We start from the raw sequence: 14,495 nt of genomic DNA on the forward strand, positions 1-14,495 counted from the left end.
AGTTGACCAGAACAAGATTGTTTGAGTGTATTACACCAATCCTGGCCCATCTGCCTGGTTGCCAGTTAGTTTCTGGGCCCAAATCAAAGTGCTGTTTTTGATCTATAAAGCCTTAAACAGCTCAGGACCACAATATCTCAAGGATCACCTCACCCCATATAAATCAACCCAGATTCTGCAATCATCATCTTAAACCCTTTTTCGTGTGCCTCCTCCACGAGAGGTCTGGAGAGTGGCAACACGAGATCAGGCCATTTCTGCAGCGGCTCCCTGTTTGTGGAATGCTCTCCTCAGGGAGGCTAGTCTGCACCTTCATCATAAATCTTAAGCGTAAAGCAAAAATGTTCATCTTCAACTAGGCCTTTGGCTGATGTCTAGATCCTTTTAAATGTATTTGTGGGAAGGGAGGTTATTGGTTTGTTTTCTTGTTCTTATTAGGTACTTTGGGTTTTATTCTGTATTTTTATGCTGTGAATTGCCCTGAGATCTTTGGATGATGAAGAAAGAGAGTTTGGATTTGTTATCCCGCTTTATCACTACCCTAAGGAGTCTCAAAGCGGCTAACAATCTCCGTTCCCATCCTCCCCGACAACAAACACTCTGTGAGGTGAGTGGGGCTGAGAGACTTCAGAGAAGTGTGACTAGCCCAAGGTCACCCAGCAACTGCATGTGGAGGAGCGGGGATGCAAACCCGGTTCACCAGATTGTGAGACTACTGCTCTTAACCACTACACCACACTGGCTCATACACCGTATTTTTTTCTCTATAAGACTCACTTTTTCCCTCCTAAAAAGTAAGGGAAAATGTGTGTGCGTCTTATGGAGTGAATGCAGACTGCGCAGCTATCCCAGAAGCCAAAACAGCAAGAGGGATTGCTGTTTTCACTGCGCAGCGATCCCTTTTGCTGTTCTGGCTTGAGATTCAGAATATTTTTTTTTCTTGTTTTCCTCCTCCAAAAACTAGGTGCGTCTTGTGGTTTGGTGCGTCTTATAGAGCAAAAAATACGGTACATTGGCGCAACCGAGGCGGGGCCAATATTGAATCAATAAAATTCAATAAAAATACATAGCAAACTGAGATTCTGCCCCCTCCCAACAAAAGGCCTGCCCCCCCCTAACAAAAATCCTGGCTACGCCCATGCTGGAATACAAATTTAATAAATAAGTAAATAAATAACATTATTTGTGGTTCTAAGCTCTTCGACTCACAAGCTCTGCTGTGCAGTTGCTTTGAGTTAGGATCATAGGCGCCGACTCCATGGGGCCTGAGGGGGCCCGAGCCCCCTCAAAAATTTGTTTGGGGGGGGCTCTGCCCCCCCAATAATCTCAGGCGCCCCTCCAGCAGAGTGCCACCGCCGTCCCCCACCTCCTCCCCACCTGCTCCCTCGCCAGCCAGCCAGCCAGCCAGCCAGCCGCGCGCCCTAGCCGGAGAGCCCTGGCCGTCCCTGTCGCGCAATCGGCTGGATCTCCCTTCAGCAGGCCGTGCTCACAACTCGGCCCAGGGAACCCCCAGCAGCGGATCTCCGGCCCAGCTGAAGAATCCGGCAACAAGCCCCCTCCTCCCCAATCGCTCCGGCTCCGCCGAAATACTTTAAAACTCACTAATTTTCATCTAAAATTTAGAAAACTTCCCGGGGCAGGACCCCGGTATGGGCCCCCCCAATATTTTTTATAAGTCGGCGCCCCTGGTTAGGATCTGAAAGAGGATATAGAATAATGTACCTAGACTAGAGTCTTCTTTGTCTGGTGCACTGTGCTATGTCCTTCCTGTGTGCAGAGTCCAACAGACAGGAGAAAGGGGCTTGTTGATGTAAGAGAAGAGTCAAAAAAAACTCCCTGTCTGGCAAGTCTGGAGCTAGCACCTGTGTGCTTCCCTCTATTGCTGGAGCTATTCTGCCATGGGGCCATTCAAAAATTTAAGGCTTCTTAATTAGAAGTCACAGCCTAATCATTCTTCGTCTTTAAAAAAAAAAAAGTTAAGAAGAAGGCACTACCTTGCCTATTAAAATTTCATATATACTGAATCATTATTAATTCCCAGAGGGAAGGTTAATATCAAAACCTGAAGCTATGATGGAATAAACATAGTATCCCTGTTAATAATTTACAAGCATTTTTGCCTCTAATATATGCCCACGAGGCAAAACTGCCCTATGCAGCTTTTTCCCTGACAGAGGGAATAGGCCTTCAAATATCAAGAACTCATCAAGAGATCAGCACACCACTCGTTTAAAGTGCCAGTGCTGAACTCCTGACCTCAATCACAGTAACTGCAATGGGCACTTTCTAAATCCTACAAGAGAACTCGTTTTTTAAAAACATAAATATAAATCTGTCTCACTGTTAAAAATCACAAAATAATAAAGGTGTTCTGTATCTTTTTTTAAAAAGAGACGAAGGTAATTTTTTGGTGGCTGGAAATATATTCATCAGGGAAGCATCTAGTTAATACTGTTTAATTACTACAATTTTTCATTTCCATGACAGATTTATGTTTTATGTAAACTGCATGTTATAATTTATTCAGTATGTCTTTCTCTTTCAGCATTTCCATGCTGCACTGTCTCAGATAGTACTTGTCAGATCTTGCTAAGCAAGCCTTTCCCAATAATTTGAAAGAAAGTATCTTCCAAAAAGATGATCAAATGATGGTCAATATTTTAAAAATAGCAATTACATTATATATTTATATATACACACACACATATACCGGTAGACACACACACACACACGTTGCAGCTTCCTTTATTAACATTGCTTTGACATTTGTAGCACAACATATAGCAACTACTAGCTTCCTGCACCAATTTTCTATTAATATATCTATTTAAAATGAAAACAAATAAACACAAAAGAATATTAGCAGAAGTCCCATGCTTGTGTTTCCAAGTGTAAAGCTATATGGAGGCATTTCTTTCATTGCCAATTTTTCCATATCATCCTTTATAATGCATAAAAGATGAAACAATTACAACACTTTACTGGTGCACAGACTTTGGAATACTTTCCCCAGAGCTGTCTGCCTGGCCCTTGTTCTCCTCTGTTTTAGGAAGCAAATAAAAGCAATTTTATTTGTATGTCCTTGGAAAAGGGGAGGAAATAAATGTCTTTATGCTGAGGATTTTTTTCAGGTCTGAATTTTAACTGCTATTTTGTTTTGTTGCTTCTTGCAATTTTATATGTTTTTATTCTTTGGAATTGTTTTGGGTATATTTCAGTGGAAAGGCAGAAACAAATAATTGCAAACAAAATAAATAACGAATAAATGAAATAGGCAGCCTGAAGATTTGGGGGTTAAAGCAACACGCCTGGAGTCAAAATATTTTCAAGGCCCACCCAGGGACAGGCAAGTCACCTTCAATTAGCTGTCAATCAATCTGGACTCAATCTGAGCCATTTGAAGCAAGATACTAGGGTGGGGTACAAACTGGGTAGGGCACAAACTCTGTGATGAAGACCTACATAATGCTGCTGAAATAAACTGTACATATAGTTCAGCCATGCAATTTGCCACTTGGCAGGTTGCCCAGAATAGATAGCAGCTGCCCCAGGCAAATAACTGAATGGTAAACTGCTTGCTGTCTGCCTCGACCCCTTACTGCCCACCCACGACTGAGAATGAAAATAATTTTGCTTCTATACCACACCAAACAGCTGTGCACAAGACACTTATAAACAATAAAATATATACATTGCCAACATGTAACAAAATCATGTAAAATATTTTAAACTGAAAATTATACAAAAGGGAAATGAGAAGTTATTCCCTAAAAGAGTGCAGAAAATAAAAGGCATTCAGATGCTTTTAACATATGGAATGGAAGCTAGACAGCCGTGCAGGAATAGGCCCCAGATACAGGCAACGTTAATGTAGTTCAGAACCACATAAACATAAAAGTGCCATCTTAACCTTATCCACTATTTCAGGGGTAGACAGTGTAGTGTCCTCCAGATGTTATGAACTACAACTCATAGAATCGCAGAGCTGTACAGCTAGAAGGGGCCCAAAGGGTCATCAGGTCCAACCCTCTGCAATACATGAGTCAAGTCATCCCTGACCATTGGTCATGCTAGCTGGGACTGATAGTTGCAGCCCCAAGCTTCTAGACAGCACTGCTCTTTAGGCAGCCAATACTGGGGGGGGGGAACACTTCCGAGGGGCCATGAAGAAATTAGACCTGTAATTAGCCTAGATCTGTAATTAGCCACACTGCCACAACCTGATGAAGCTGCAAGTTCATATAAGAAGAGATTCTAAAAGTCAGGCCATGTGGTAGTCTTAAGCAAACAAATGTGTAGCTTATGCAAATTAGTCCTTGAACCACCTACGATACTGAAATTTCAGGGAAAGAACAGGGTCAGCGATGAACCTATGACTCTCAGTCTCAGGCCCCATTTGCAATGTGGACATAATAGTACATTTGTTTTACAGAACTATTACGCTGAAGGAGGTTGTATCCCTTCTCTCATGCCACAGTCACAGTCCCCAGACTATTTGCTACGTATCTTCTTTATTCCCTCAGCAAACAGCAGCTTGCAGAGGGCTTTTTTTTTCAGGAACCATGGGAAAGGTTAAGCTCAAACTACATGCACTGTGCTCCCAGTCCATACTTTTTCTCCCCCCTCCCCATTGCTATTGAACAATACATCAAATATTATTGAAACTGAAACTACAGAGCGCTAGTAGAAAAGCATTGTGAACCATATAAAAGTTCTAAGTTCTTACACACCAAGTAATTTATATAGGATTCATATAATTTCACTCAACATTAATCCCCTCTGAGAGATGCAAGAGCATCTCTCCAAAGCAGAGACAAAACTCACTGGAAGCCTAAGAAAAGTATTAATTGCCCAATAAGAGGAGCCAGCTGTGGAAAGAGGCGAGATGGGCAGAATGGTGAAGGGTAGGAGAGAAGAATGTGAGGAGCTGAAGTGGTGAGATTATAGGTGGCACAGCCCTTCTAAGAATATTTCAAGAGCTGATGGTACAACTCCTCACTTTATTTCAAAGTACAAAATGCTATTACACAACACTATATGTGCTGGCGAGTGCAAAAATCATAAGCTATATGCATCCTCTTGGCATGCAGAAAACACATCACAACAGTGTTCTTTGATGGGAGACCTTCTTGAACCATACACCCATTCATTGGGCTGGCTCGTTGCCTAATGGAGAGATTTTCTGCTTGTCAACTCTGCAAATTGTAAACACGACTGTGCATAATTTGTTCTCTCTCACCCCTACTGAAAAAAAAGGCAAGGGACTACAGTAATCCAAAGTTCAAGGCATAAAAAGCTGTTATGGGGGGGGGGATCATAACAACTTAATATGTTGTGAAGTTCAGATTCACATATCAGTGTTTTGCTCATGAATAATATTCACATGCACTCTGAAGACAAATAGCTCTTCCATTGCCAGCATTAGCTGCTTATCGATCTGAATAAGAAGCTGCCAATTCCTGTATTCCATTGTGGAATGTCATTTAAATCAGATGCATCTTAATTCTCAAACCTCTTTGTGTTCATGTGTTTATGAAACAAAACTACTGTTAGCTAGAAGAACTGCCTCCTGCTTTCTTTACACATGCAGGTCATGATGAAGAATTTGCCATTAGAGACTAGGAAGACTCAATAACCCTTCATCAAAAATTACCTGGAATGCTGGTAAAGCTAAATCAGACAAATAAGGACTACCTGCTAGAGGGGGTGCAATATAAAGCGGCAGTTTTAACTGCATGTGGTAGGACTGCCCAGTGGCTAATACATCCTGGGAAATTCCAGGAAATTCCAAGAGATCCCATTCAAAGTCCAACAATTAATCTTGATGAATCTGGGTATTGGTTTATTGCCAATTAACCCTGAGGCTACAGACAAAGACATAAGGATTTAACAGCCTTGCTGCTGGCTGCAAAGGGAGCCAAATACTGGTGGTACAAAACTTCATTTTTGCTGCAAGGATGGTGGACAAAGGTTGAAAACAGTGGCTCCAAATTAACTAAGTACTGCAGACCCCCCCCCCCCCATTTCTCAAGAGTTATGTGAATGGTGCCACAGACCACCAGATGAGAACTACTGGTCTGGAACATAACACTGGTTGGAAAACTTATGAAGCCAAAGTGAGTACATAGGGGAACCAAACATAAAGATTCATTTGGTATGATTGATTTCTGAAATATTTATGGTCATAACTTTATTTCAAATAAACACTGGACACTGCAATAACACCTAGTGCACACCCTTTTCTTGAGTAAGTTTGAGCTTCCTATGGATATGTAGCATAATGCAGTTGGTGGTGTTTTGTTGTTGTTTTGGTTTTATTATAGTGATTCAGTACAATGCCTTGCAACTCTGTCTGCATCTATGCAACCTGTATGAATACTTCTTGAAAACTAAAAAAAAAAAAGTTAATAGTTAAAAAAAATCACCTGAAACAGCAAGCACTTTGGCTTCAAGAAGAGCTGGTAGTTGAGTCTCAATATCATTCACTTTCCTCCTTAAAGTGCTGCACAGCTTCTGACTGGTACACACCTAGATTGAGGCAGACAGCCATGATATATAATTCATTCATGTAAAAATATAAGGGAATAAAAAAGGCATTTCAAATTGTCTTGGTTTACAGACATGACATATCATTACACGGCATGACAACAAAGGTTAATAAAAAGTGATGTGTGATATTGCTGCAAGACATTCATCCTGCCATTCAAGGGCTTTGCCACAGAATCCCCAGAAATAGTAACTCTCTTAACAGTTGCCCAAATAGGGAAAAATGATGATCACAAACAAAGCAGACAAGCAGATACTGCAAGACTATATTTCAGGCAAGAGGCCAAAGCTGGAAAATTATTGCAGATGTTTGATCTTTCTGTAAATGTCTTGTTGACAGTCATAACGGCTGAAGATCAAAGTAAACAAACACTTCAGATTAACAATACGGCTCTACTCTTGCTGTCCTTATGGAACAGCTAAAACAGCATTCCACCACAAGACATACAGGGCAGAGTCACGCAGGCTGGACCAACGTTCCTAGAAACTGAGCCCAATTCTCTTGCTGAACAGCTAGCACAAACATCTGTTGGGAAGAGGAATGCAGTATAAGGTGCTAGCAGAGTGCCAAACAACTATTCCAAGAATCAAAGCAGAAATAATACATTACAAGTCACCTCCCTGTTGAATGTCAGACGTTTGACAAAGACCTTTCCATTTCAGCAGACAATAAGGAAGTTTTATGCTTTTGTGATTAAGTTTTAATTGATTTTATTCACTCTGAGTTTTTTTGTAATTTTACATACACTACTTATAAACTTCAGAGATTAAGCAGTATATAAACAGGTGAAATAGATAAATTAAATTTGCAAAAGAGACTGTCTTCCATCCCTTCCCATCTAAAAACAAGCATCATTTCCTCCCATGCCAAACACAGGTGGCTCAGTGCCTATCAGAGAAATACAACCACCCAAAAATAAATATTATTTGTTCTTACTTGGGACTAACTAAGTATGTATATTGATTTATACATGAAAAGAAAGAGATGTTGAAAGCAACAACAAGAATAAAATGGCCAAAGATTTAAGCTCAGTTAGCATAAGCTTGCTCTGTACTGATTCCACCGACTGTCTCAGTACTGCTGTTGTGGCTCTGCCTTGCCAACTGCCCTCCTTCAGTGAACTGCCACCATTTTGGCATTTAAATAAGCCACTCAGAGTAGCACTATGGTGTTCTAAGCCTAGAGAGCCAGGCTCCGTACAATACCTCACTCCTATATGAAGCTAATCAATAGTGGCAGGAATGGAGGATGCAGCAGTGTGTGTTAGAATACTAAAATTAACTCACTCTTTCAAAATGTCATGCTATCTTCAGTATTTGCTGTAACAATCACTTAGAAAAATCAAAGAGATGGAAGCAGTGCTGAGTTATTGATGCCAAAGGCAGCACCTCTGTCAGAGTTTCATATCCAAGTGAGGCATCGCCACTTTGCATCAGACCAGGCCTGGCTTTATTCTGAAGGGGACAAAGTGACTAAGGCTGACTGCTCAGTTCATTATCACAAAGTCTTGCTCAATAGTCACTCGAAATGCTACGTATCTTAATAAATAGCACATATTTCCTATGACCATGTAGTAGCGGGAGGGAACAATCAGTTACTTATTATTGTGGGGCGAGTGACAGACACTTCATGCTATTTAATTCTGGGCTTTCAAGATTTTCAGGTAAGCCTGCAATTGTAAGTACCCGTAGAAATTAGTGAGCCCACTGTGTTTATATTACTTTTCCAAGATGAAACTGCATAATCTATGAGGCCATAGGCGCCGACTCCATGGGGCCTGAGGGGGCTCGAGCCCCCTCAAAAAAATTTTGGGGGGGGGCTCAGCCCCCCCAATAATCTCGGGCGCCCTTCCAGCAGAGCGCCGCCGCCGTCCCCCGCCTCCTCCCCACCTGCTCCCTTGCCAGCCAGCCAGCCAGCCGCGCGCCCTAGTCGGAGAGCCCCGGCCGTCCCCCGCGAGATTAGGGAATCCCCGGGGGCGGGGACTCCTGCCTCGCTTCGCAGCACCACCGCCACTCCCAAGGCACTGCCGGGGGGAATTTCCTTCCTCCTGGCGGTTTCAGCCCCCGTGAGAACAGGGGAATCCCGACCGGCCACACCTCCCAGCCAGCCAATCGGCTGGCTGGGGGGGCGTGGCTTGCCCTATTTAGGGCCGGAGCGGAGGGGGCTCGCCCTCTCTTCTCCGGCTAGCCCCACGTTTCCCGCATATCAGCTGTTCCGGAGCTGATTAATAGGCGCAGCACGCTCTCCCCTATTCGCTCACGAGGGGGCGGTGCCACTTTATTTGCCCTAAACGGCTTCGGCCCAGTATACCTGAAGGAGCGTCTCCACCCCCATCGTTCTGCCCGGACACTGAGGTCCAGCGCCGAGGGCCTTCTGGCGGTTCCCTCATTACGAGAAGCGAAGCTACAGGGAACCAGGCAGAGGGCCTTTTCGGTGGTGGCGCCCGCCCTGTGGAATGCCCTCCCATTGGATGTCAAGGTGATGGACAACTACCTGACATTCAGAAGACATCTTAAGGCGGCCCTATTCAGGGAAGCTTTTAATGTATGATATTTTAGTGTTTTTTGGTTTCTGTGGAAGCCGCCCAGAGTGGCTGGGGAAATCCAGCCAGATGGGCGGGGTACAAATAATAAATTATTATTATTATTATTATTATTATTATTATTATTATTATTCATGAGCTTATTTATTATTCATGAGCTTTCCCGGGCCCCCCCAATATTTTTTATAAGTCCGCGTCCCTGTATGAGGCAGTTGCACAGTTCTAATTCAGCAATGTTTATTTCAGAATATTCTATGAACAGTTTTCACACCAAATAACTTTTCAATGGCCTCCACTGAATCCAAAATGGATACTGAAACATTTATAAACAATTCTACCATCAGAATCCTCCCTGCTATTGTGAAGAGGTTGCTTAGCACAGTATTGGGCCGAGACTCTCAAGACTAATAGAAGAGCGTGTTGTGCTTCAGACAGCACAAGGAAGCCTGCCTATTCCATGAACTGAGGTAGGAGCAAATATTGGAACTGCTGCTCCAACATTCTGAGAAACCCTAACATGAAAAAGCAATGCATTTTCTTAGGGCGTGGAAGAGTGGTGGACCACTTCCTTTCCTCTTGCAATCTGTCCTAAAGACTGCAGCAGCAGTTCAGTTCCTAATATCAAAGCACTTTTGTACCTCTTAGAATCGTAGGAATGAGCCTTCTTGTTAAATTTACTAGCATGATTTGGCTTAGCATGTTGTCCAAACCCTGGCTTGTGGTTTAGTTCTCCATGAACTGTAAATCACAGGACAAATCTTGGTTAGTCTGAAGAAAGTTAAATCACAAGCCCGGTTTCAAACAACACACTAAGATTATCCATGCCTTAGCTTAGCACTGTAGTTGAACGACTGATGAGTGAAGCATCTTACCAGACGTCCCAGTTTCCCGGGGACAGTCCCCGGATTTGTGAATCTTTCCCCGGACAAATTCCACCCCTGGAATGTCCCCGGATTCCATCTAATGTCCCCAGGAAACGTGGCAGCGGCAGCCTCACCAGTCCGGAGCCAGCCCAGCAGTGCAGTTGGCTCTGGCTGGCTTCAGGAGCTGCTTGCTGCTGTGGCGCCCACCATTTTGTCTCGCCAGAAGTCTCCATATGATGGTGGTGCAGGGGCTCTAAGATGCATCTTCCGGGCTGCCTCCACCTTCCCTGACCCCAGCAACTAAGCTGTGAAGGGAGGCTTCATGCTGCCTATTGGAGCAGCCCTGATCCCAACTCCTACTTGCATACTCTCGGCCCTCCTTCTCCACCTTCTATGCCTGACCTAACATGCACCGCTTCCCCACCACTGCCAAAGAACCAACAACTCAGGGGCTGCCCAGACTCATGGAGAAAGGAGATAGAAGCCCTGGAGGAAGGGGAAATGTGGTGGTTGAGGTAAAGACGGTGGCTGCCCCTCTGCCACCGCCATCACTGCAGCATCAACGTCCCGAATGTGTAGTATGTATACATGTATGTGTGTATCTAAAGTGTCCCCAGATTTATTGAAAAAAATCTGGTAACGTTAATTTGCAATCTCCTCTCCATGTGCCTGCGTGTTTGGCTTTGTGTGACATGTAAACCAGGCCATTAACTACTGCTATGATGGCTAAAATCAGGGATATGAGCAAGCAGAGAGAGACACAGGACTGCAGCACTCACTCTTCTCAACTCTACTGAAAAACCAGCATCCTTCAACTCTGTATCCCTGAACTGTTTCTGTTCAGGTCTGTCATTACAAGCACCATTAAGAAATTATGCCTGAGCTTGCTTGCTTTCCTTCTGTCTCTGAATCCCCATTTTCTTTTGTGTTGTGTCCTTTAGATCGCAAGCTGATGGGTAAAGACTGTCTTGTTTGTTATTGTTCTTATTAATCCTATTCTAAGACACTTCAAAAGTCTTTGCAAATGGAGATTGGTGGGGGGATGTTTTAAATAATATTCAAAGCCCTCATAAACCTGATAACTGTTTCCAATTGGCGGCTCACTGATTATCTCTCCTTTGCATGAGCTAAGAAATAAAATATTTAATGCACCATTCCACCCACTATCCAGCTGTCACATTTTCACTTTTTATACACTGACCAAATTAGCATAATGTCAGCATTCCAATAATCACTTAATATTACATTAAAAACAAGATCTTTAGAAAGCTGTTCACAGACTGCTTCCTTACACTTATGTAATTAATTGCCTCATTAATGCCTTACATTTACAGAAACAAATATAGCAGTTAAAGTGCACTTACTCTGGCAGCTGTATCTTTAATGGACATATTGAGCGATTGCTCTTTTTCTTGAAGCCTAGAAAAAATAAATGAATATTAAAAGATTCCCATTATTGGATAATCAACATCTCAGAAACAAAACCAAATATTCCAGTTTGTTTATCCCATAACAACTCTCTCAGATAGTTGAAACTATTGTCTGTTACACCAAAACACCAGTTCATTTCTTTACAGCCCAACTCATCCAAAGCTAAGCACTTTTAAATGTATGTATTTATTTCTAAAAGTATTCCTATGGTACTTTTTGGATCTAAAGAAGAGGTCACACAAAATCACATTAATTTATGAAGAACATATGTTTAATCCCTACCCCACCCTGGGCTGGACATAAAAAGTACTTAAGATTGACTTGACCATGCCCACTAAATTTTATATTTTAAGGCTTGTATCTAGCATGAGGCCATCAGAAACTGTAGCATCCCATTACCAAATAAAGCTGGCAGGGGGTAGGAAAAGAAAGCTAACTCAGTGTGGGATAATGCCAATAATCCACACTTACATCTGAAAAGACAACTAGAAGATGTTGGTGAGCAGGTGTGGGTGCCTAAGGAGGCGATCATATTTTATTTGCTGAAGAGACTCCAAAACAGCAGTACACACTGGTTCTACCACAGACTTTTGAAATTTTTCCACAAATGGCATTTTGAAAGCCATGACCTTCAAAATAGATCTAATCCAAGTGCTTTGAAAGAAGGCAAACACTGTACTCCAGGGGCTTCTATCTGCTGAAGCTTGCCTCAGTGGAAGATATATAGCAAAATTCTATTAAAAGTTTGAAATGGAATGATTTCCTTGCCCTTCAGCAAAGTCTGCACAATACGAATCAATCAAGGAATCAATAACTCCTTGGCATGATTACAGTTCTTATCTGTGAACCTCTCCATGTGCAATTTCGCACATCTTTTATCAAGCAACTGCTCATTACAATTAAAGTTGTGGTGTTTTAAAAACTTATTTACCATTGGATAAACTTGTTGTAATATCATGAATTATACAAAAAAAGAATGCTTCTTGGACCAATTGTGCATTGTGAAAACACAATAAAAATTAAGTAGACTCATACTGGATTCTCTGCAGGTGCTTTCACTTTACCCTAACAATCGTTACATCTTTTGAAAAGTTACTGCTTAATCCAAATAGCATAACGTGATTGTTAACCCATAAAGTGAGACTATCAATATTTCAAGTGAAGAAGAAGAAGAAGAAGAAGAAGAAGAAGAAGAAGAAGAAGAGGAGGAGTAGTAGTAGTAGTAGTAGTAGTAGTTTGGATTTGATATCCCGCTTTGTCACTACCCTAAGGAGTCTCAAAGCGGCTAACCTTCTCCTTTCCCTTCCTCCCCCACAACACACACTCTGTGGGGTGAGTGGGGCTGAGAGACTTCAGAGAAGTGTGACTGGCCCAAGGTCACCCAGCAGCTGCATGTGGAGGAGCGGAGACGCGAAACCAGTTCACCAGATTACAAGTCTACTACTCTTAACCACTACACCACACTGGCTAAACAGCTTTTGGGCTCTGATACTTTAACAAGACACAGTTAACCTTAGAACTTTATGTTAATTGCCTAAGGACTACTTGCAATATCAAAAAGGGAAAATAGGTGCTAATGCGATGGTTCTTAGAATTTCAGAGATTAACAGAATTCTCATAAAAGTGAAAGGAAGTGTAAGTGTAAGAATGGTGTAATAATGCTTATTTTATTTATTTTTATCCATTTTATTTATATACAACCCTTCAGATCTCAGGCCAGTTCACTTGATAAAAATACAAGATAAAAGCAGAAATAAATAGTTAAAACGAAAACAACAAAACAATAAAGCCCCCTCCCACAAACACATTTAAAAGGCTGTAGAATATTAATCAGCCAAAGACCTGGTTGAAGAGGAACGTTTTTGCCTAGTGCCTAAAGATATATAATGAAGGCGTCAGGCGAACCTCCCTGGGGAGAGCATTCCACAACTGGCACAAATAATGCAGAAAAATACATAAACTAATGTAAGGTTGTAAGGTTTGGTCTGTATATCCAGGGGTTTATTTGCTTACATGCAGAATTCATAAATGCAGACTTTTCAGACCACAGCATACAAATTTATCATCTTCCATGAGTAGGATAAATCACACGTGCAAGTCATGCATCAAAATAGCCATAGATGCATTTTAAAAAGTAATCAAAAGCTGAACAACTGAAGCTGGGGGAAGAGATGTGGCTCACGAAGGAGCCATTTGGCTCTGAATGAAGACTAAAAGTAAGCTAAAATGAGGTAGAATACTCAACTTTACTGTGCTTCACCAGCAGCTAGGGAAGACAGCAGCAAACCCCAGGTTAGGAGGGGAAGTTGCAGCAGAAGCCCTACAAAGTCAAGTACAGAAGTGAAGGCAAGTCATTGGGGGAAACGACTGTCAGAAAGGAATTCCAGACAGGGAAGACCACAGAATAACAGTCCAACTGGCACTCCATATAGCTCAGTGGTAGAGCAACAGCTTGGCATCTAGGAGGTCTCAGGTTGAATCCCCAGCATCTCCAGGAAGGGCTGGGAAATATTCTTTGTCCTTGGAGAGCTGCTGCCCATCAATGTAGAACAATACTGAGCTAGATGGACAGATGGTCTTTGGTGTAAGGCACCTCCTTATGTCCCTTTGCATATTCCAAATAATTTACCATGTGGAATGGAAGTCAGGAGGGAGGTGACATTTCTAAGACTTTTTCCTTCTTGTTGCTTTGCCTGTGGCTACTGACAAACCTGAAAGTAAAGGCGCACAAAACTAAAGACTCCCTTGAGTTTTCTATAATGCTTGGGCAAATCCTTAGATACCCATATTATCCACACACCAGATGTAAAAAAGAAAGTACAAAAAGGGATATTAAACATTGGCTAGCAAATCCAAAAAATAGCTGAATTCTGTTTCCAGGGATATCTGCTAGTGTATGGATCTGAATATTTTCCACCAGCACTGCAAAATAGTATCACTTTATCTGGCTGGTAATTGGAATTATGCTACTAGCAGAATAATTTTACATTTCATGCAAATTTAGGTGGCTTGTTATGACCTATGGTAATAGTAGTTTTTGCAGGATTTTTATTCTATTGCTTTTCTTATGAAGGGACAGGATTTGGTGTTGCAACTTGCCCCAGATCCTTGA

General features: G+C 42.2%; 1 protein-coding gene across 5 annotated transcripts in view; it reads right to left on the bottom strand.

The window, feature by feature from the left end:
• The window catches only part of DISC1 (DISC1 scaffold protein), a 161,413-nt gene that overhangs the window by 103,074 nt on the left and 43,844 nt on the right, over window positions 1–14,495 (bottom strand). For all 5 annotated transcript variants that reach the window (XM_082215013.1, XM_082215009.1, XM_082215010.1 and 2 more), the window contains 2 exons: window positions 11,317–11,371; window positions 6,426–6,528 (listed from right to left, as the gene is read on the bottom strand). In XM_082215013.1, the coding sequence (XP_082071139.1) occupies window positions 6,426–6,528; window positions 11,317–11,371 (158 nt within the window). The remainder of the gene's footprint in view (window positions 1–6,425; window positions 6,529–11,316; window positions 11,372–14,495) is intronic.

Source organism: Podarcis vaucheri, assembly GCF_965113315.1.
Source record: "Podarcis vaucheri genome assembly, chromosome: 3".
NCBI lineage: Eukaryota > Metazoa > Chordata > Lepidosauria > Squamata > Lacertidae > Podarcis > Podarcis vaucheri.